At 38.3% G+C, this 21,944-nt stretch overlaps 1 protein-coding gene across 1 annotated transcript; it reads left to right on the top strand.

Moving 5' to 3' along the window:
- Positions 1-927: 927 nt before the first annotated feature.
- klf5l (Kruppel-like factor 5 like) lies at positions 928-18,006 on the top strand. The gene is made up of 4 exons (XM_007244448.4): positions 928-1,221; positions 6,526-7,309; positions 8,110-8,169; positions 15,306-18,006. Exons 1-4 carry the CDS (start codon positions 961-963, stop codon positions 15,482-15,484), a joined length of 1,284 nt encoding a protein of 427 aa, XP_007244510.1. The 5' UTR covers positions 928-960; the 3' UTR covers positions 15,485-18,006.
- The last annotated feature ends 3,938 nt before the right edge of the window (positions 18,007-21,944 follow it).

The following is a 21,944-nucleotide window of genomic DNA, read 5'->3' as shown; positions in this document are numbered from 1 at the left end:
ATCATCTGCAAGACAAACACAGTGATGTTTCTGCAGTTTGGATTGATCCTAACTCTGTATTCAGAACATCACTGATGAAGCTGTCAATCAAAAAATGAAATTATTGAATTTCATGGTTAGATAGGACTTTAAGAATAACAAAATAAGATTTACACTGTTCTATACTGTAAAGAATTCCAAACCTTAGGCTGCAGTCAAGTTGAGTGCCTCCTCAATTGGACTGTCTTAAACATGTGTAGAACAGATTAATGAGGCTTGTGGTGGCATTCTATAAACTATGGACAAAATTTCTTCCAAAAATATTGTCATTTAGAGCATTTATTTTTAGAAAATGAGAAATAGCTGAAATAATAAAAACGATGCAAATAGAAAAAAAAAGAAAAACAAGTTCATATTCATAACATTTTAAGAGTTTAGAAATCAATTTGGTGGAATCAAATCAAGTCACAATTTTCATGCATCTTGGCATGTTCTCCTCCACCAGTCTTACACACTGCTTTTGGATAACTTTATGCCACCCCTGGTGATCAATATATATATATTGATCTGACCATGTTGGGTTGTTTTTTTCCCACTGGTAAGAACAGCATCAATAAAGCTTTATCAGTCACAAAATATATGAACGCCTTCTGTATTATTATTTTTATTAGTAAGAGTAGTATTTTATTGTTATTATTATGATGCACGATGCCTACATTATGGAGCTAACGCAGTGGCTAACCATCCAACTGCATCAAAACTGCCCAGATTTACAGGCAGCTGGAGCTGGGATTCGGGAGTTCCGCCTCTAGCTTCTCGTCGCTCAGGTGAGCCACACCCATCGGCGCTGCTGATTGGACCACGCTCTCTGCTCCTACCTGCACTGATTGGTCATGTGCTTCTCCGTTCACTTTCTATTGGCCTAGGGTGATGTACTTGTGTACAGGTGAGTGTACCTGAGTGACAGTGGAACAGCAGTGGATGTACAGATCTCCTGCACGCGGATTTACCAGCACACGGTGTTCCTCACCTCCTCCACGTCTGTATGCGCGAGAGCAGCCAGTGAAGGAGCACGAGCGTTCCAGAAAACGACGCTTTTTCATCGACATGGCGAGTATAGGAGTGGCCGTGAACATATCCAGCACGGAGGAGAGGGCCGTGTTTACTCAGCTGAAGCCGGTGCGGCTCTCCGGCCCGGAGCCCGCGGAGGACTCGTCCGTGTTCGAGGACGTGAAGCCCACGGTGAGAGAGCTGCAGCAGGGCCCGGGCCTTCACCGGAGCCCCGGCGATTAAAAACACATCCAGAAACAGATAAATAGGAGCTAAACACGCAGAGCTATGTATTAAACCGAGATTAAAGCCTAGTCCTACACTAAATATTCATTTAAATGCTGTTTAGACTAGATCTGGTTTACTTCAGGTTGTTTGTGTTTATTAGCCGTTTTTAGAAATTTAATCATGTGTTTATCATAAAAATATAAATATATTTAAAAACTACTAGTAACAATATTAACACCAATTACAACAATACTGTCACTGCTAAAATTATACTAATACTTTTAGATGTCGACTAATAATAATCATATTTTAACATTTTAGTAAATATTTTAATATTTTAACATATTTTAACATTTTAGCTAAACTACTAAAAACAATGGTAATAATAAAACTATTAAAAATAGCAACATTATTATTAACTACAACAAGAATGCTGCTACTATTAATGATACTATTACTATTAGTGGTAGTTCTAAAAATAATATATTTTTTGTTTAATTTTATTGTGCTTCTAATAAATAATGAAACTACAAAGTTCTATTAACAAGAGAATAAGAATGGGAGTAAGAATAATAGTAATAGCATTAATATCACTACCATTATTACCAACAGTAACAACAATACTGCAACTACTGCTAACACTAAATACTGCTATTAAATAATAATAATAATAATAAATTAGCTTTTTATTATTGTTGTTCTTCTAATAAAAACAACACAAATGACAAATTATGTCTAATGACAGTAGAAAGCATTATATTAAGAACAATAATAACATGTAACAACAATAACAATACAACTACTGCTAACAATAATGCTTCTGCTAGTAGTACTTATAACAATTTTGATTTACTACTAAATAAAAATAATAGAAAAAACTACTGTTAACAACAGTTTACATCATTCTAATTGTAAGAAAAAGAACTAGGACAGCAACAATAATAAACAAATAATCATAGATTTCTTTGTAAATATTTAATATTTATGTATTTATGAATGTATTCTAACTGCAAACAAGCAAAAATACTCACAATTTAATAAATTGTTCTCCAGAAATGTTGCTTTGAATTCACGTGACTGAAATAGCCCATTTCCATTCAGATCACATGTAAATATATTGCATCACCCTGCATCTATCTTTCGTTCATCTTCCTTAGTGGAGAAATGTCATGTAAATAATAATTTCTCTACAAAACACCACTTTCTCAGAATGTTTTACTTTAATGTCATTTGCCAGTGATGCCACAAATTCCATGATATTGTGAAATCTTTGGCCAAGGCACACAAACATCAGTAGAAATAAGTGAAAACCTGTTGCCACCCTTTAAAAGCCTGGTATTTATGATGCACAGGGCTCTCATTGTGGTGACAACCTTAAATTACACACTGCACTGATGATGATTATACCTTAAACAATATTTAGTTTCAAAGCCCAGCTTGAAGGTTCCATGACATCAGCTGGGCTGCGCTGAGACCCGTTTTTTGAGAAATGTACTGCAATAGGATGAAATACCTCTAACCTCTCAGTGTTGTGTAAATGGCTTTGCTCTGAGATTTCCCTGCTAGGTTGTTCTGCATGAACGGTTGGACACAATTTTAGCGGGTTGTGTTTGTTTTTAGTCAATGATGCCGTGTTGAGGAAAGATAATAGTGGTTACAAATTGTGTCATAAATTTGTGGTATGATAATAAAACGTAGATGTGTTTTGTAGGGCTTGTGCACTTGACAGGACTGAGGTGTGTACGCTTTGTGTCCCCTGTGTGTCTGAAACACCTGAGTCATTGTGGTATTGTGCTGTGCTAAATATGGCTCATAGCGTGGCCACTGTTACACATGCTACTTGTTTGTGTGTGTATATATACATATATAGTACCAGTTAAACGTTTGGAAACCCCATTTCTTTTTTTATTTTCCTTCTGAACGCATAATGAATCATGTAGTATCATAACATTTCAAAGTTTCATAGAGACTTTCAAATTTCTTGAAATTTTTCAGATTGACTGACCTGCTTAAAGTTTTTTCTCTACTTAGTTTAGTAGTTCTTGCCATAATAACGATTTGAACGTTACTCTAAAAGGGCTATTCGCTGTACACAAACTCTACCTCTTCACAACACAAGTGATGCTCTCAAACACATTAAGAGAGCAAGAAATCCAATTAATTAACTCTTGACAGGTTCAACACAGCTGTTAACTGAAAGCTGATCATTCGAGGCGACTCTACCTCATGAAACCGACTCAGAAAATGCCAAGATGTGCAAAGCTGTCATCTAAGCAAGAGGTTCCTACTTTGAAGAATCTAAAATATAAAAAAGCATATTCTTGCTTGTTTAACATTTTTTCTAAATACTTTCATATGTATTTCTTTTGTGGTTTGAATGAATTTTTAGTATTAGTGTATAATCTACAATGCAAAAAAATAGTATTAAATACAATGAAAAACACTACATTTAAGGTGTGCTCACACCTTTGACTGGTACTGTATGTATAAATATATGTGTAATGCAACCGATGTTATACAGTGTTACATTAGACCAAGTATGAAGCCAACAAGTGTGGAGTATACAAACAGTTGTATACTCAAATTGCAATAAACTGATAGTTTCGGTCACATGATGACTTTATCTGCCTGTATAAAATTATCTCTTCAATTCAGTTGCTGTAGATATGGCTATCTGAGTCATTATCTTCATTGGTGCCATGTCATGTCTCCTGTAGTAATTGAGTCCTCTGTCTGGACTCCTCTTCATGGCAGTCAGCATGTGGCTGTGACCGGAGTGTTCATGTCAGCATTAATGCTCTGTGCCCTAAAGACGAGCCAGAACGGCTCCTTTATAAGTCAACGTCCTGAAAAGTCGAAACGACTGTTATCTGTTTTCCCAGAAGCAATAAAACACCCTTTTGGTCTCAAAGGTTTTATTTTCCCTCTGTGCCATCCTTGGATGATTTGTGCTGTTATTGCTCAGGTTAACAGACAAGAAGTCTATCAGTGCTCTTTTATGGGGAATTCTGGACAAATCGGCATCTTTCTGCATTCCGTTCGGCCATAAAGTGCTGTTAGTAGAGAGATGAGCATTTGTTTTGCGATTAGAAACGAGGTCTTTGGACTAATAGGCTATCTGACTTCTGAAATAGGTTAAAAGTCAGAAAAAGGGGTCTCAATTTTCTTATCTGGGTTAGTGAAGAGCAAGATGGACATTTATTTGTTTTGCTATTTGCATTACTTCATTTGAATCAAGCTTTAAAAGATCATTCGCAGTGCATGCTGCTTTCTTGTTGGCTTTTCTCATCGCTGAACACTTGTGTGATTTGAGAAATTGGAGTTTATTTATGCCAACGGCTATGTTTCCTCCCTCTCACACACTCTTTCTCCCTATTCTCATCATTGCTCTCCATCTCTCGCTTGTTATCAGCCTCTGCCATACATAACTGCACAGTCGTAAATGTCCTCCAATCATTAACCTGCAGGATCTTGGGCCAGGGTTCAGGTGCCCTCCATTCTCCTGACACAAAGGCATAGTGAATAGAGCCCTCAAGCCATGTTGCTCAGAGGGGAGCAGGGCACATGGGCCAAAAGGGGGCACAGCCAAGGTCACCCTCACTGCCAGCAGGACCACAACACAAGGCCTGTTTGTACTCAGGCCTAATAGCATGGACAGCACTCCTGCCAGGACTTGAAGAAGACGAAGAAAAAACTAATCAAAAGTCATTTTCCATGAATTACCTCGTTTTATCTTTCCAAAGCCGCTCTGCTGGAACCGTCAGTGTCATTATAAGCTGTTAACACAGGAGCGAGACAGGCTGATTCACCACAATAAATGCTTCATTGCGTGCAGCAGTGTCAGTGTCAACGTTAACTGGGCGCACGTGGGACATACGTGAAGTTAACACATTAGACTTAAGAGTTACGTGCCCGGAAACATGAATCATTGCGTTTGTATATGAAACAATAAAACAAGTAGGTTGCTAAGGAAATGTGCTGGAAAATCAACAATATGACCACTGTTGACATAGCTGGGTAAATGCCTGTACACAGACATGCTGTTGAAATGCTTGTCGTCATCAACTTGGGGTGACTTCCAGTACTCTTAATAAGAGTATTGAGGGCATCTGGAAATCTTTCCAACAAATCAGGAAGCAAATCAGCGTGAGCGTTTTTGATACCTGAGGGGTTTAGTGTTGTTTTAAGCTTGTTTAATGTATCACAGCTGCATTTTTACAGATTTGAATGCTTAACCCAAATAATAAAAAGTGTCTACCTAATTGTTTGGTCACATTTTGGAAGAAAATAACAAAGATTAGGTTCTTGCTACTGTACTATCTTTGTGTCTAGCCTTCTCTAACAGAAGAATGACCAGTTTTTACCAAAGCACGACACTTTGCAGGGATTACTCCGAAACCACTTTTGGACTGCTCTATTTTCAAGCATTGTTGGAACCCATGTTTCTTATCGCATGTCATTGTTTTGGTTTTGCTTTTTGTTTTGCCTGTCCCTTGAGGTTACCACACCTATGAGGTTTCTATTTACCTTACTGCACTGAATGGCTGTGCAGTTTTTCCATTGTAGTGTAGTGTAGTTAGAGCAGGTTCAGGGGCTTGTTCTGGAGTTTAAATTAAAATTCACTTGCTCTCTTTCTTTCTCTGTTTCGTGAAGAATTCGTGTTATGGTAGACTAGCTAAAGGGAGGGCATCTCATTCTTGGCATTACTGAAGACAGGGTCTGTCTGACCTTTTTCGCACTAATTATTATTATTTATGGAACAAACTGGACCAACATCAATGGTACACTCAAATGTGTCCTTCAGTGGACAGTGTAGCCGATTGGGCAGTGAACTCATATATTAAATTCACATTCATTACGCCATTTACTAACTCTTATTGAAGCCATTCTACATTATGATGCTTGCTAAAGAAGGTTCAATGCACGGTACATACACCACTCAACTCTACCCAGTTTTTCCAGGAGGCAAATTTGGTACCTGGTACCTGAAATTTGGTACTTTTTAGTAGCAAGGGACTAAAATGTGTTGCATAAGCATTTGAGAATATGTGAGAATGTGGAACACAATTCCTTCAGCAATCTCCACTGTTCAAGCTGAAGATGGTAGTGACAGTATTTTGCAACATCACCAGCTTCTTTTTGTGGGTGAGTGATATAGGTACTGTGTGGCAGGAAATTGACAATAGTAAGAATCAACGAATGTAGACTTTACATCTTCATATCTAAAAGTCTTCACCTCTTGCTTACTTGCTGTTCTGTTCTTTTTAGACCCATATGGAGCTGGACAAATATCTGCCTCAAAATGCACCCATGCCATCCCCAAATCTCACAGACAAGAAGTACCGTCGGGAGAGCGCCTCTGTGGTGGATGAGTATTTTGCAGATGAAAAGCCTGCGCCCTACAGCCTGAACATCAATGTGATCCTACCCAACACCACACATCTCCGCACAGGGCTTTACCGTCCAGCCAAACCCATGGCACCACAGATCAAAACTGAACCTGGAGTGGATTCTTCCTGCAACATCCAGACGCTTCCTGACTTCACCTCGGTCTTCAGTGTGCCCCAGACCGTCAACAGTCTGTTCATCAAGCCTGATATGGGCACCACAGACGACCTCCACATCGGTCCCCAGCAGCCCCAGGTCTACCAGATGCCCGTCAGCAGCAGTGACCTCACCTCAATGACTTTCTCCCACAGCCAGGCCCCCACAGCCACGGCGAGGACCATGCTCAACCTGAACGCTGTGGCCCTCACCACGCCGTCGGGCGAATTTGTGATACCTGAACAGTACTATCCTCAGGCACAACCCCACAGCCTTCCCCCATCCCCACCCAACTCCCAGCCAGGTAGTCCTGAGAACCAGGCAGAGCTGATAACTACAGTCCCGCCACCTCCTCCATATCAGGCCAGAATCGGACTAAAGGTGGGGCAGATGACCCCTCACTCTGTGCTGATGACTCACGGACAGGGCGTCCTTACCGGACCCAGGTACAACAGAAGGAACAACCCCGAGCTGGAGAAGAGGAGGATCCACCACTGTGACTTTCCAGGTTAGCAGCATGCCTTGTGACGGACATATTGTTTTGTATGGTACATTTATTCCACAGTTATCTGTTGTCTTCTTATTTTATATGTATTACAATACTGTAGACAGGGGGAACATAATATTTTATATATATAAAATTAAACAAAAAAATCTAAAAATATCCGAAAGATTTTAAACACAACACAAAATAAAACACTGTATGACACCAATCTGTTACATATAAACTATTAATGAAAATTAATATCGGGGCTCCAAGTGGTCCAACAAACTAAGGATCTTTCACTGTGAACTGAGAATACACGGAATAAATCCTGTGTCCTGCTGCTTGCCAGAGTCAGCAGCCGGAGTCAGTGAGAGTACAATTTGCCATGCTCTCTCTGGGTGGGTAGATGGTGCTGTCTCCCACTCACTCCCAAGATGAAGTTGATCGACACACTCATCTGTTAGCTGATGTATCGGAGCCAAGTAGCTGCACTTTACTCCCTAAGTTTGTTTCCTCCTGGCACTTTCCTTGTAGCTGTAGTCGAAAAAGAGGCGGCGGCTGGGCTTCCATGTTTTGGAGGAAGTATGTGCTAGTCTTCACCCTCTTCATGTTGGTAATTACTAGTGATAAAAATTACTAATGACTAGTTTTTGAAAATCAGTGCAGTATTGCAAAACACAATATTGTAATACTCTTGTGATTGTGATTCTCTTACACCCCTAGAACTTTTTCCACGGTTTGTCTGTTGTACACACTTCCAAGGTGTGGCTTAATACCTCAATACCTTCCCTTTTATTAAGGTTTCTTTGTTCTCTTGACAGGATGCACCAAAGTTTACACAAAGAGCTCCCACTTGAAAGCACACCAAAGGACTCACACAGGTAAGAAACCCGAAAACCTGAAAACACAAACCTGAATAGCAAGATTCTGGGCGATTGGAACTGTCCAACCGCATGCCCTGTACCACCAACACAAACCTCAGATGCACCAACAGAGAGGATGACCTAGGGAAAACAGTGATGAGGAGAGAATGAGAGAAGACAAGGGTGGAGGGAGAGATTAATTGACTCTTTTCACACTTTTATACACATTGTGTCTGCATGCCCGTACAAGTCCTGCACGCTTCCCCAAGGGGCGAATTGTCGAGTGGCGGAGGAAAAACCTGTTCCTCCTGCTTTTTCTGTGCCTGCCCTGAGGGGGGAGGAGTAAAAGAGTGCTGCAGTTTCACTGCACTCAGCTCTCCGTAAGCTGAAACCAAGCTGGCCGACAGCTTCTCAGACCAAGACTCGCAACTGCCCCCAGTACTCAATAGGCAACGGCTTTAGTCAAGAAGAAGGGGAACCAGAAAGGCACCAGTATGGCCATGTAATGTGTAGGATTATCAAAGTACCTCCCAGTCTATTTTTTCCCTGTCGCCCCTTGCTTGGTCTTAATGTGGGAGTGGTATAGAGGGATTCCCTTTAACCCTAAGGCATTGTTGCCTTGTTATGTGTCACAACAGAAACTGAGGGTTCATTTGATCGTCTTTCGATTCTTGTTGGAACAGCGAGTCATCACTCAAACACATTTTAAAGGAAGGATGACACTCTGAATTCGCTATAGATCTTGATAAGATAAGATTTACATTGTCTGAATCTGATGCACCATTGATTGTTCTTCTTGTGTTGGCCACCCAAACATACATTACAGCTCTGCATTTTGTCACAGCTAGCTTTACCTTGCTAAGTCAAAGAGCTTTGCTAAGTAGACCAAATTATCTACACTATACTAAACTACACTAAAACTAAAGTAGATGGATGTTTTGTCAATTTTAAGACATTTGAAACTTTTTACAGAAGCAGTAAATATAATTTATGATTAGATTTAGAGGTCAAACCTTGAATCCAGTTTGAGGTCATAGAAATTGTTATCCCTGGTAGTTCACAAAACATCCAAAAAACACATCCTGAGAAACATCCTTGGGGTGCTTTCTTTTTAGAACCACCAACAAAAGCTGTTCCACCAAGTGAATGGTTAATTTACACAAGAAGACTTTTTTTTTTTTTTTAAGATGATTGGCCACCTAATTAAAATATTACGTTCCAGTGATTATAAAATCCTGGACTACAAATCCTGATTCCATTTCCAATTTTCAAATAAGTTTTCCATGTAAGCAGAGATGCACCAAAATGAAAACCTTTGGCCAAAGTGTTTTTTTCAGCCTTTTATTAATTTAGTCACTTTTTCTCCATTCCAAAAATTAAACAGCATAGGAAAAATAACTACATTTTTTTATTTATTTCTCACATTTGTTAGTTATTTAAAAAGTATTTTAGTGCATCCCTAGAAAGAAGGCAGTTAGACTTTCTTAAAGTAGTTTTAAGTTTCAGCAGAGCCTCCTGGGGCTTGACCTTGTCATGCTGCAACTGGTCACAAACACCTTTGGAGCTCTAAAAGGGCAGACAGGTGAATTGAGCTGGGATGAAATGAACAGGTTGACAATAGATGGTCAATCAAAGCAGTAGTAGAGTTCCCAGGAGCTCAAGGAGTGGAATGTAGAGATCACAATTGTATTTCATGTTAGGAGCCAAATATACCCAAAGCCCACATGACAAGGAGTTGTTTAAGATTAAGGTTTTAATCTAATAGTGTTATCTGTGTGTTATCTACAGCTCTCAAAACTAATTTTAGCTCCCAGGCTTCTCAGAGCATATTTGATCATACCCCACTTACTGAAAGTGTTACAGCGAAGCCTTTCATAGCAAAGGAAAACATGCCATGAGCATGATTGTGAGCGCGGTAACTCTGGGTTATGTTTGTGTAGAGAATCGTATTATCTTGGCAACTTGAGCTCGGTGCCCACCCTTCTCAAACACAAGCAGTCGCTGAAGTCTTTTGAATGGAGCGTTGTGTTTTTACGGGCATGTTCGTAAGTGTGTGCTCTAGAGGCCTACACTGATTAAGTAAAACCGCCGATAGACGTTCATAAAATCGCAAATTGCCTGTGAGCAAACTTTATATAGTTTTATAGCTTATGTGAATTACAAAGAGGACCTTTCTGATATCATCTTTACTATCCCACTTCCACATTTTAGTGGAAAAGTCTGCGTTGTACTTGTGTGTGTATGTATGTGTGGGTCTGCCTGTGTGTATGAGCAGTAAAATGTCTCAGTGATAACAAATCAACCGTTGCACAACTGCCACCAATCCAAATAATGTCATAGTTTCCTTTATTGTTGATAAAAACAAGAGCAGATATGAATGGTTGTAAAAAAAATTAGTTTTCTTAAGTTAGGAGGAGACAAAATATTGTAATTAATGGTATTAGTATCCTGGCACAATAATTCCTGCAATATTCAGATTCAGATTCAGATTACTTTATTTGTCCCCAAGGGGCAATTTAAAAGGGCATAAAGAGTAGCTCAGAGAAGGGCACGCACTCCCTCCAACAAATACCACACACAATACACAGACACAACCACAGATACACCATTAGATTAATGTACCATCATCAGTTCATTTGAACAGTCATTTTTCAGCATTTAAAAGCTGGACTGCCCTGGAGATGAAGGTTCTTTTCCTCCTCTGCGTTTTACAATACGGACAACGAAGTCTGCGTCCAGAAGGAAGCCAGTCAAATTCGGGAAACAAGATATGAGAGGGGTCCTGTACAATCCTGTGAGCCAACTTCACAGTTTGCTGATCACATAGGGTGATAAGAGAACGGATAGGTCGTTCAATGATTTTAGAGCAGACTTTAACCACATTTATCAGACAGTTTCTATTCTGCAGGGTGATGGAATGAAACCAGCAAATGAAGGAGAATGTTATAATATTTTCAATGAAGGTATAATAGAAGGTGGTAAGAATGTCCTTATTCACTCCAAACGATTTCAGCTTCCTGAGCAGGTACTGTCTCTGATGGCATTTCTTCAGTATTTCCTCTGTGTTCAAGGAGAACCTCAGCATGTTGTCAAAAATTGTCCCAAGATATTTATACTCCTTCACAATCTCCACTGCCCCCCCCTGTATTATGGTGGCGACTGCCTCAACCTTCAGTCTTTGTTTAGGAGAGAAGGTTACTACCATCTCCTTGGTTTTATTTATGTTAAGTTCGAGGCATGAGTTTCCACACCACTCCACGAAACTCTGCAGAGCTGAGCCATGACTTTGTTCATGACCAGAGAGCAAAGACAGGAGTACTGTGTCATCAGCAAATTTCACAATGTGACAATCAGGCTGGACAGATCTGCAGTCGTCTGTGTAGAGAATAAAAAGTAGAGAGGAAAGAACACAGCCCTGCGGAGAGCCAGTGGAGGTGGAAAGGATGTCAGACAGGCAGTTGTTCACCAATACTCTTTGCGTTCTATTAACAAGAAAGTCTATAATCCACAGAGTGAGTTGATGGTCGATGTGGAAGCGTGTGATGAGCCTCTCAGCTAGAACATGTGGCTGCATGGTGTTAAAAGCTGACGATTTACGAAAAGCTGACGAAAGCTGATTTAATATAGTCATTCTAAAAATAAGGAATGATCTGGTAGGTCTGGTAGGTTGACAGTTCTTAATTTCTTATATGAACAAAGTGAACAAAAACTACATGTAAAAAAATAAAAAACAGAATTTCAAATAGCGATGTATTTACATTAACCTGCAATTACACATTCTTACCAGAGAGGTCTAAATTTAAATTCTGCAGTATAATGTAATATATTTTGTGTTTTGCACTCGGACATTCTTGTTAGTAGTTTATCTTGTGGTGTGTTTGAGAGGGAAGCTATTGTTAATGATTTTGACCCCACTAGAAAGGTCCAGGGTATAATCAAATACACCTGCTTCCCACCGGCCTCACAGGGCCAGCCTGGTCTGTTGGCTTTTGTGTAAACACTTGACCCTTGCCCTCCACCCCAAAGCCTTGAGTTAGGGCCTCTTAAAGTAGTCTAGACACTTAAAAAAAAAGGAATCTTCTGAGCGCTTCTCAATATTGTAGCTTACTCTTTACAAGATTTATCTCAAAATATTTTTGCTAATCAGTGAATGCTATCAGGCAATAAAAGCTAGCCCAAGCCACATGAATGATGCTCAAAAGGAGCTGCTAATATTTACCAGTCACACCCAAAGGGAAAACACACTTTACAGAGGCTTAAAATACCACTAGTGCTAATCTACCGAAGGGTTCAAGTATTGCACAATATCTGTCGTATACTATTAATGAGTAAATAATGAGTAACAAAGATAATATTTCAGCTCATTAGGCACAGTCTTAGAGATTAGAGGGAAAAAGAATGGCCATTGGGCTGTCACATGCGGACACATACTGAGTCACAGAGTCTATATTTCTTTGTCTTTCTTGTAATCTCTCAGTGGACGTTTTTAAATTCAGTTTAAATTGGAGTTAGAAGGGGATAAAATTTTCAAATTTAATGGTATCAATATCCTTTGGCATGTTACATGACCATCCCTAATATATTAATTCTAAAAATGGAGTGATCTGGTAGGTTTGTTGCTCTCCATAATTTGGCAGGACTTTACTCATGAACAAAATTAACAAAATAATGTACTCAAAAGAATTTTACACACTGTAATTTATTTACTTTAACCTACATTAAAAGTACTATTCTTTAATTTCAGTGCAGTTACACCTTTTCACCAGAGATGTCTCCAAATCCCTCAAACCTACAGACTGCCACTTTTAATGTAAAACGATTTGTACTTAGATTATAAGTAATTTTGGAGCTTTCCTATTAGTCCATTCATCCAAAAACAGCATAAAGAACAAATTAATTAACAGCTCTGGAAAAATAAAAAATAAGAAACCACTTAAAATGTATGATGGATAAAAAAGATGGATGATCACAAGCCATCAAACCAAGCTGAACTGCTTAAATTTTTGCACCAGGAGTGGCATAAAGTTATCCAAAAGCAGTGTGTAAGACTAGTGGAGGAGAACACGCCAAGATGCATGAAAACTGTGATTAAAAAACAGGGTTATTCCACCAAATATTGATTTCTGAACTCTTAAAACTTTATGAATATGAACTTTGTTTTCTTTGCATTATTTGAGGTCTGAAAGCTCTGCATCTTTTTTGTTATTTCAGCCATTTCTCATTTTCTGCAAATAAATGCTCTAAATTAAAAAATGTGTATTTGGAATTTGGAAGAAATGTTGTTTCTAGTTTATAGAATAAAACAACAATATTCATTTTACTCAAACATAAGCCTATAAATAGCAAAATCAGAGAAACTGATTCAGAAACTGAAGTGGTCTCTTAATTTTTTTCAGAGCTTTGTACTGGCTTATAGTTGTACACATAATACTGTATTATTCAAGGTACTTACAGTTTAATGTGTAGTATATTCTAACTTTTTAGGAATCCCCAGCAGCTATGGCTGTGACTGTTCCATGTGAACATCTTATCAGCTATGAAAATGACTCTAGTGTTTACATAAGCGAGGTGTATTGCTCTCCAAACCACAAGCACTTATTCACATAACTCCTCTCTAACTGGCGTTTAGAAATGCCACGCTATACAGAACTCTCCCTCTCCTGCGTTCCCACATTACATGTTTGAACTGGATCTATTTACAGCACCCTGATCAGTTCAAATGATGTCGTTTTGATAGTTACAGATTTATGATGGTGCTGGGCCTGGCAGTCACCACTGAAGGTACAATAACATGCCAAAAGTCACAGGATAGCAGTGTTTGCATTGATCGTAAAGGGTTGTCTCAGTTGGGGGGCGGCTTGGGAGTGCCCAGACCTGTATGAGTTGTGAGGTGTTATCTTGTGAGTGACATTGGGCTTTGGGCAAGGCAGTGTGAAGTATTGGAGTTTGAGCGAGGCCTGAGTGGTTTGAGCGGGTGGGAGAATCAATTTCTGAAGTTGTGAAGTTATTTAAAATTTCTCCATCCACTGTGTTGTATAAGTACCAGGAATATGTTGTATAAGGCAGTAAGTACCACCTACAGTGGACAGTGCAGTGGGTGGCGACTTTAATTACAGAAAATACATCCTTTTTCAGTCTAGGACTCCCCATCCCACAGGTCTGTGCAGCGTTCTTTAGCTTCCATTGGACATGCCAAAAGTCACGGTACACCATACTAGTGGAAAGCCAATCTTCACTTGTGTTGTGATTAGTGCTGGGCGATATGGGAAAAATCATATATCACGATATGGAATTTTTTGTTCACCACATTTAATTATGTTTTCAGTTATTCTTCGAAAAATATGACAAAATAATATCATTGGTTACTTTTTTCCAAATTTATTTCAAAGTGACATTAAACCCAACTTTCACAAATGAGAACTACTGCCTTTTAGTGCGGCAATATATATGTATCAATTGAAAACAGATGAGGTAGATGCAGTAGCTAATTTTATTGCGTCTCCATTGTTCAGCTCTCATGAGTTTAATAACGCAAAGCATGTCGCGAACCGGCGTGTCCATCAAATAACGTAAAGCAGCGTCATGTCGCAAAACCACATTATAAACCTTTTTTTGCGAAGATTACTTTATTATCACTTATATAAATCAAATTTATGCATAGTGACCAAGCCAATACATTTCATCGTAGCTTACTTTATATATATTCATGAATAATTGATGAAATTACTGTAGAAACGATAGATATTTATCATCATATCGCACAGCACTAGTTGTGATAGTTAATAGATAGATAGTTGTGATATAATTGTGAAATTGGGCTCTTTAATTTTTGTAGAGAAAATATTTTTTTCCAATTCAGACATGTTCCTCTGCTTACTAAAAATAATAACAACCACCAACTGTGCTTGTAGTGCTATTCCACCAGCCTGATTTCAGGCTTATCTGATTGTCTTATCTAAAAATCCTGCTCACCCTTCACCCCCCCTTTGCTTAAATAATGACTGTATTTCCGGCTTTTTCAGAGCTAACGTCTGCTAAATATTTCTCAATGGAAAACAACACAAGAGATGTGTATCTTAGCATAACCTGCTATCAGTAGTAGTAGTATGCCGGTTGACTGGGTCTGATGATGCTGTTTTTGTTTGGTGTTTCAGGTGAGAAGCCCTACCGCTGCACTTGGGAAGGATGCGACTGGCGCTTTGCGCGCTCCGATGAGCTCACGCGCCACTACCGGAAGCACACGGGAGCCAAGCCGTTCAAATGTGTCGCCTGCAACCGGTGCTTCTCGCGCTCGGATCACTTGGCGCTCCACATGAAGCGCCATCAAAACTGAGAGACTGCTTTTTTTTCCCCCCTGTCCTTCTTTTTATATAATATTTTTATTATTAAGTATATATTTCATCGTCTTCATCAAAGATCAAATCGTCTTTACCTTCAAAAAGAGCTGCCAATTCCAAGTGGAGTCTCTTCACCACGGACTGATGAACACCTTCTGGAGTGTCGCCCACAGCAGATCCGCTTTTTATCTGCTGACAACTGTAAATACTGTATGTTTGGATGTGAATGCTCTCTGTATTATACAACAAAGAATGTTTTTTTTTTTTTTTTTTATCTATAGCTGACCTCGTCTTTTCACCCAGTAGTACGCCATTAAAAAGACGTAAAATAAAAATAACGTAAATAAAATGTGTATTTTTAAATTGTTGAAAAGATGTTTATGTAAGGACGTATACATATTCATTTTCGTTTTCAACCACTTAAAAATACGTCTTTTCACTTTCAGCCGTGATGGAACATAATGGAACGTTTCCACAATTTTTAAACATCTTTACAAAATGATGGTCCATAAGTTGTGGTGATTTAGAGAATGTATAACTGCATCTATCATGCAGAAAAGTACTTTTAAAACATGCATTGTGGTGCAGTCCCCTTTCAGAGTAGATGAATTAAGGAGACTTTAGCGAGGACTCTCTTCTGTGCTCTCTTCAGTTCTAATTCTGCATTTCTTTGGTTAAACATTGTGTGAGTAAGCAGATAAAGATAAGATGATATGAGTTTGCCATTCTGATATTTCCAAGTACGCAGCTGCTCTTGTATCAGCGCCATTAGCAGCACTGTGGTTGGTCAGGTAATGAGCAAAAGCTGTTATGGCCAGAAAATCAACCAGACAACTCTGTTTTTAGATTTAATATACTTGGCTTTGCAGGGATGGTCACAGATACTTATTAATGCTGTTTATTATAGTATTTTGCCTCTTCCCATTTCAGAAACACTATTAAAAATTAAGGACTACTGCTTTAACAGCATAGCGCTGGTTGGGCGTCAGTAGTACTTTAAAGCAGTTATGGTCAGGTCTGTAAAAAAGAGATCGCTTCATTTATTAATTTATTCATGGCTTAATTGTGTTTCAGATATATATTTTTTTCCCCACTCGAGATAAGCCAGGTTAGACCATTGTATAAGATGGCAGTGTATTATGGTCTGCACTATTTAAAATGTTTTTTATTTTTCCTTTTATATAAGAATCTTTACTTGTTTGCTAAGGAGTTAAGATTCAGCATTGAGTAATGTTTGTTTTTCTCAGTGCTTCGTATCCAAGGAAACAAAGCTTTTTATGAAGGGATTGAGTAACTGAAGTATCGCTCTCTCTGATCACCATTTTGGCAGCCTTTCTAACTGTGTGCTATTAAAGGAACTATGTCCAGGACTTTAGCCAAGTGCTAACAGTGATGGCGATACTCATAGTACAAGAGTTTCCTTCGTTCCACCTTTAAAACAGGTCCCAGAAAAATGGACAATCATCATTTTATGTGCGAGAACCTATTTTCAGTGATTTGAAGGATGAATACCCAGAATAGCAATTGACTAGCATCTTACTTTTCTCGTTTTTAACCTTCCAAGTGTTAGTGCTGACTAAATTAACATTTCTAACATTGCTGACTATACTGTTCATCCACTATACTCGCCTACCCTTACAAAAAGGTCACATAGAGTTTCACAAAAAATTAATTTAAACAAAAATTTTCATATGATCTGGCATGTTTTTGTGTTTTTATTTTATTTTTTTATTATTATTTTTTTTTTGCAATCTTCCGTCCTAAAATCCTGTTTTGTTTTGTCTGCGAGGGTAATGAATATTCCTGAACATATGCCTCCTTTAGTAATGATGGATATATTCCAAAACTTATGCTCTTGCAGACTTACATTCTTAACCACGTCACCTTATCACAACGTCTGTGCCAAATTACTTGCAAAGTTTGATTTAGAATGTTAAAAAAATATATATATATTTTGATTAGCTGAGCTAATACTAGCTAACACTGCTTGTTTATTTCTACTTAAATACTGAAGAAATGATTGGATAGATTGGGAGGTTGCTACAGCCTGAGAGACTGTAAAATGTACCTCTCGCCAACAAAAAAACAAAGAACAAACCTTTTCTGTATGAAACTAATTTAACAGTTTTCTCAGCCTGCCTTGAAACGATGTGCCTCAAGGACCACTAATGGGGTGTGTGTGGTTTCTGTGACGGCAGTTTGTAAGCACTTCCTGCTTGCGATTTAAAGTTCTCTGTGTGCCTGCGTACATTTCCTTTGCTAACTGTATGGAGGGGACTCTAATGTACCATAAGGTATTGTACATAATGTACTTAAAATAACGAGCCTGTAAATATGTTTTTCTCTCTTGTTTGATTGAATTTTTATTATGAGAAAAATGGGATTTTTTTTTTCTTTTGTTTTTTTGAAAGGGTATGTGTTGACCAAGTTTGTTGACTTTGTCATTGAGACCAACAAAAATCATTTTGTATTTTTGTTTATGAATATGAAAAATCATAAAATAAAAACAAGAATCAAATGCTGTCATCTGAATTCTCTTTGTTCTGTAGTATTTGTGTAAAGTTTTACATTAGATTTGTGAATTTTATTTACTTACACTTAGATTCTGTTTACACTTGGTCAATTTGTTGGACTTTTGAGTATCAGGATTATACATAAATAAAACCAAACCACTTAGAAATGCAAGTGTAAACACACCTAAAATATGTTTAAAACAGATACAATACAATCTAATCCAACAAACCATTTCAGAAGGTGGTCGGAGACGTGTTCGACAGGGTCTTACATATTTTCATTTCCTTATTTGACATGTTATGTTCAGTGGTGTCAAAAGATCTCCAAGGGAATGTTCCTTCTTCAGGAACAGCACAATAAAGCCCTTTGTTGAGGATTTTTAATGCGTATCATATTTTTAAAAGGAACTGTATTGTCTTATTGCAATAGTTTCTCAGCAAACTCGGTGAGGCATTAAAAGACTGATTGATTGCCTTTAAGTAGAAACCAACTGAAGTTAATGATTACCATAACCTTGACTTCAGTTTTAAGATGTTTTTCTTTCAGTCTGGGCTGTTTGTTGATCTTCTGGGCTTTTCTATTCACTCTATTTTAGAATGAAAATTAAAGAAATTGATTTTAAAATAGAACTGACACAGAATAGCACCTTTGTTTGAGAATATTTCAATTAATTGTATCTTAAATGACCTGTGATGAGAGGTTTGCACATAAGAGCAGTCTTGTTTTTGACTTGAGGACATGAGGATATGAGGACAACTTCAAAACCGCAAACTGGTTTCTGGAGAGCAAATACCGTAGCTTACTTATGCAAAAGAAAAAGGAAAACAGCAGTTTGAAAATAAAACAACTGGGTGGGGACCGGGCTTAGCTCACATTGAAAATAATAATTACACTGTCTGCCAAATTCATTACCGAGGAGATCCCCTAAACAATACAAAGCGATTACTCAAGTGGGGAGCCACCCTTGTTGTTGCAGTGATATACTGTAGCACTCGCTGTATGTGTGCACTGGACAAAAACGCCTCTTAGAAAGTGAACGAGTCGCTACACCCTCCTGTATAACTCAGATGAATAAATATTCCCTGTAACAAAACGTGCTCAACTCTGCTCATGTGTTTTTTGAGTTCTCAGGAGAGAGAGAGAGAGATTTAAACCCCTGTAAGCTGTCTCCTGAGGGGGGGTGATAAACTAAAACTCTTGCTTGCTCATTCCTGTGGCCTCATAAGCGATTAGCACAGTGCAAGAATCCAGTTAAAACATGCCTGGCTCTTCCTCATGACACGATATTAGATGTGCCTGGCTGCACAGAGATTTTTTCTTTAAGAAGGAAAAGGAGAAGCAGATATGTAGTTTTTTTATTTTTTGAAAGACATATGGGCTGTGTCTGAAACGCAAGAAATGCTGCCTTCGTGCCTTGATGCCTATACTTTCTCGCTTTTAAGGAAGGCAGTGTAGTCATAAAAGACTCTGAATCCCAAATAAAAGGGAACATTACATCCTGACGTGGCCAAAGTATGGAAAGTATGGACAGTATGGGCAGCTCACTGCTAAATATGAGCTGGTTTAGGTTAGCTTGTGTTAGGCTGAGGTTTAGCTGTGTTTTCATTAGCTATTAGCATTTTTTAAAATCCAATTTAACAGAAGGCTAGATTACTAAACTTCAGTTCAGACATGACTGGATGCGTTCCTGCGTCAGTAGGCAGCATTTCATACTCAATTTCAGACACAGCCAAAGTGTATTGTAGGGTTATTTCTATTACAGAAATGTAATTTATGTTTTTTGAACACAATCCGGGTTAGCACCTGAACATCCCTTTCAGACAGCTTCCTCATGCATCCACAGTTAATCCTGTTGGATGTGGTTCGTCCTTCTTGGTGGCATGCTGATATTAACCTGGATAACGTGGCTCTTGATACATCACAAAGACTTGCTGTCTTGGTCACAGATGCACCAGCAAGACGTACACCAACAATTTGTCCTCTTTTGAACTCTGGTATGTCACACATAATGTTGTGAGCATTGCAATATTTTGAGCAGAACTGTGCTCTTACCCTGCTAATAAACTTTCACACTCTGCTCTTACTGGTGTAATGTGCAATTAGTGAAGATTGGCCACCAATTGGCTGCTCCAATTTAGCCATGAAACCTCCCACACTAAAATGACAGGTGTTTCAGTTTCATTGTCCAACCCCTGTATATATATAGTCAGATTAACTCACCTCAACTCTTTTTTTTTTACTTTTACCAGACATGGATATACTTTAGAGTAGTCAGATGTGAAATGAGTTTTGATGAGAGCCATGATGCTTCTTCTCACTGAACGCATCCCGTCCAGGAGGGGAAAAAAATCCACTGCCCACCCACACTAAAAACTGATTAGCTGACTCACAGACTCATTGTAGAGAGCAGGGCAATCAGAACCCTCTCCCTCTTATTCTGGAAGATTTTGTCTGACTTGTGGGCATTAGGGAGCCGTTATTGATATGCGGTATACTTCCCGCAACTTCCGGGAGACTTGGGAAGTCTGCAGTTAGGTGTCCTACCCAAGGGCTCTTACTGGTGCAGCACAGCATCACCCAGACAAGGAATTGAACCCCAGTCTCCCACATGCTGTGGTAGTTCACAGTGTCACAGATACCACAGTGGGTCAGAGCTGTTTTATCTTCTTAATATTAAACAGGTGTTTTTAATTTTGTAGCTATTAGATGTTAAAACAAATGAAGAATTTCATCCTAAAAACTCCCACTATCGTTTTTCACAAACATCAAGACTTATTTTTTCTAAAAACAAATAAATCAAAATGAATCAGTAAAATATGCGTGTAAAGTTCACCCCAAACTGAAAGAAGCATTTCATATAAGGCCTACTACTGACAGTTAAAGGTAACTCATTCTAAATTCATTTTCACTTTTGTTCACTTTGCTATTCATAGATGCAGCAAGAGTCAAACTTTTTCCAATGAATTCCAAGTTACTAAGTTCTTCTTAAGCACATGATGAACAATAGAACTATCTTCCTCTTCCTCTTCAAATCTTCTACCTATACTCCCACAGAGCCATAAATCACGTTAATCATTCTCCTGCAGTCAGGCTGTAAATGCTGTAAAGGCTGGTTTGACCCTTTTCTTTGAGGTTCTTGGAGAAATGAAACTTAAGCAGCCAACAATAAACGGCATTTACTTATAATCTGAGTACATTCCATTTATCTGGGATTATTGTTTTTTTTCTTTTTATTGTTAATTTTAGACTGTGCTACATGTGTATACATATTCAGGTAGTAGACACTTAGATATATATATTTAGGAATGCTGTGGATTTTTTTTTAAGTTTCCAGATGGTAAGCCCTATACAAATAATGTTCAAGACATAATGTTCAAAAATGTTCTGTAAAAGACTATGCTATATACAGCTTTGTAAAATGAAGAGACCACTCTTTCTGAATCAGTTTCTCTCATTTTGCTATTTATAGGTTTATGTTTGATTAAAATGAACATGGTTGTTTCATTCTATAAACTACAGACAGCACTTCTCTTAAATTCCAAATAAAAATAGTAATTTAAAGCATTTATTTGCAGAAACCTCAAATAATGCAATGAAAACAAGTTTATATTATAAAGTTTGAAAAGTCCAGAAATCAATATTTGGTGGAATAACCCTAGTTTTTCATCACAGTTTTTATATGCATCTTGGCATGTTCTTCTCCACCGGTCTAACACACTGCTTTTGGATAACTTTATGCCACTCCTGGTGCAAAAATTCAAGCAGTTCAGCTTGGTTTGATGGCTTGTGATCATCCAACTTCCTCTTGATTATATTCCAGAGGTTTTCAATTTGGTAAAATCAAAGAAACTAATTTTTAAGTGGTCTCTTATTTTTTTAGCATTGGGAAGCTTACCATATAAACATCTATGGTAAAATTCCCAATACTAAAACTACAATAAA

Source organism: Astyanax mexicanus, chromosome 17 (assembly GCF_023375975.1).
Source record: "Astyanax mexicanus isolate ESR-SI-001 chromosome 17, AstMex3_surface, whole genome shotgun sequence".
Classification (NCBI taxonomy): domain Eukaryota; kingdom Metazoa; phylum Chordata; class Actinopteri; order Characiformes; family Acestrorhamphidae; genus Astyanax; species Astyanax mexicanus.
This window is presented reverse-complemented; position numbering and strand designations above follow the sequence as displayed.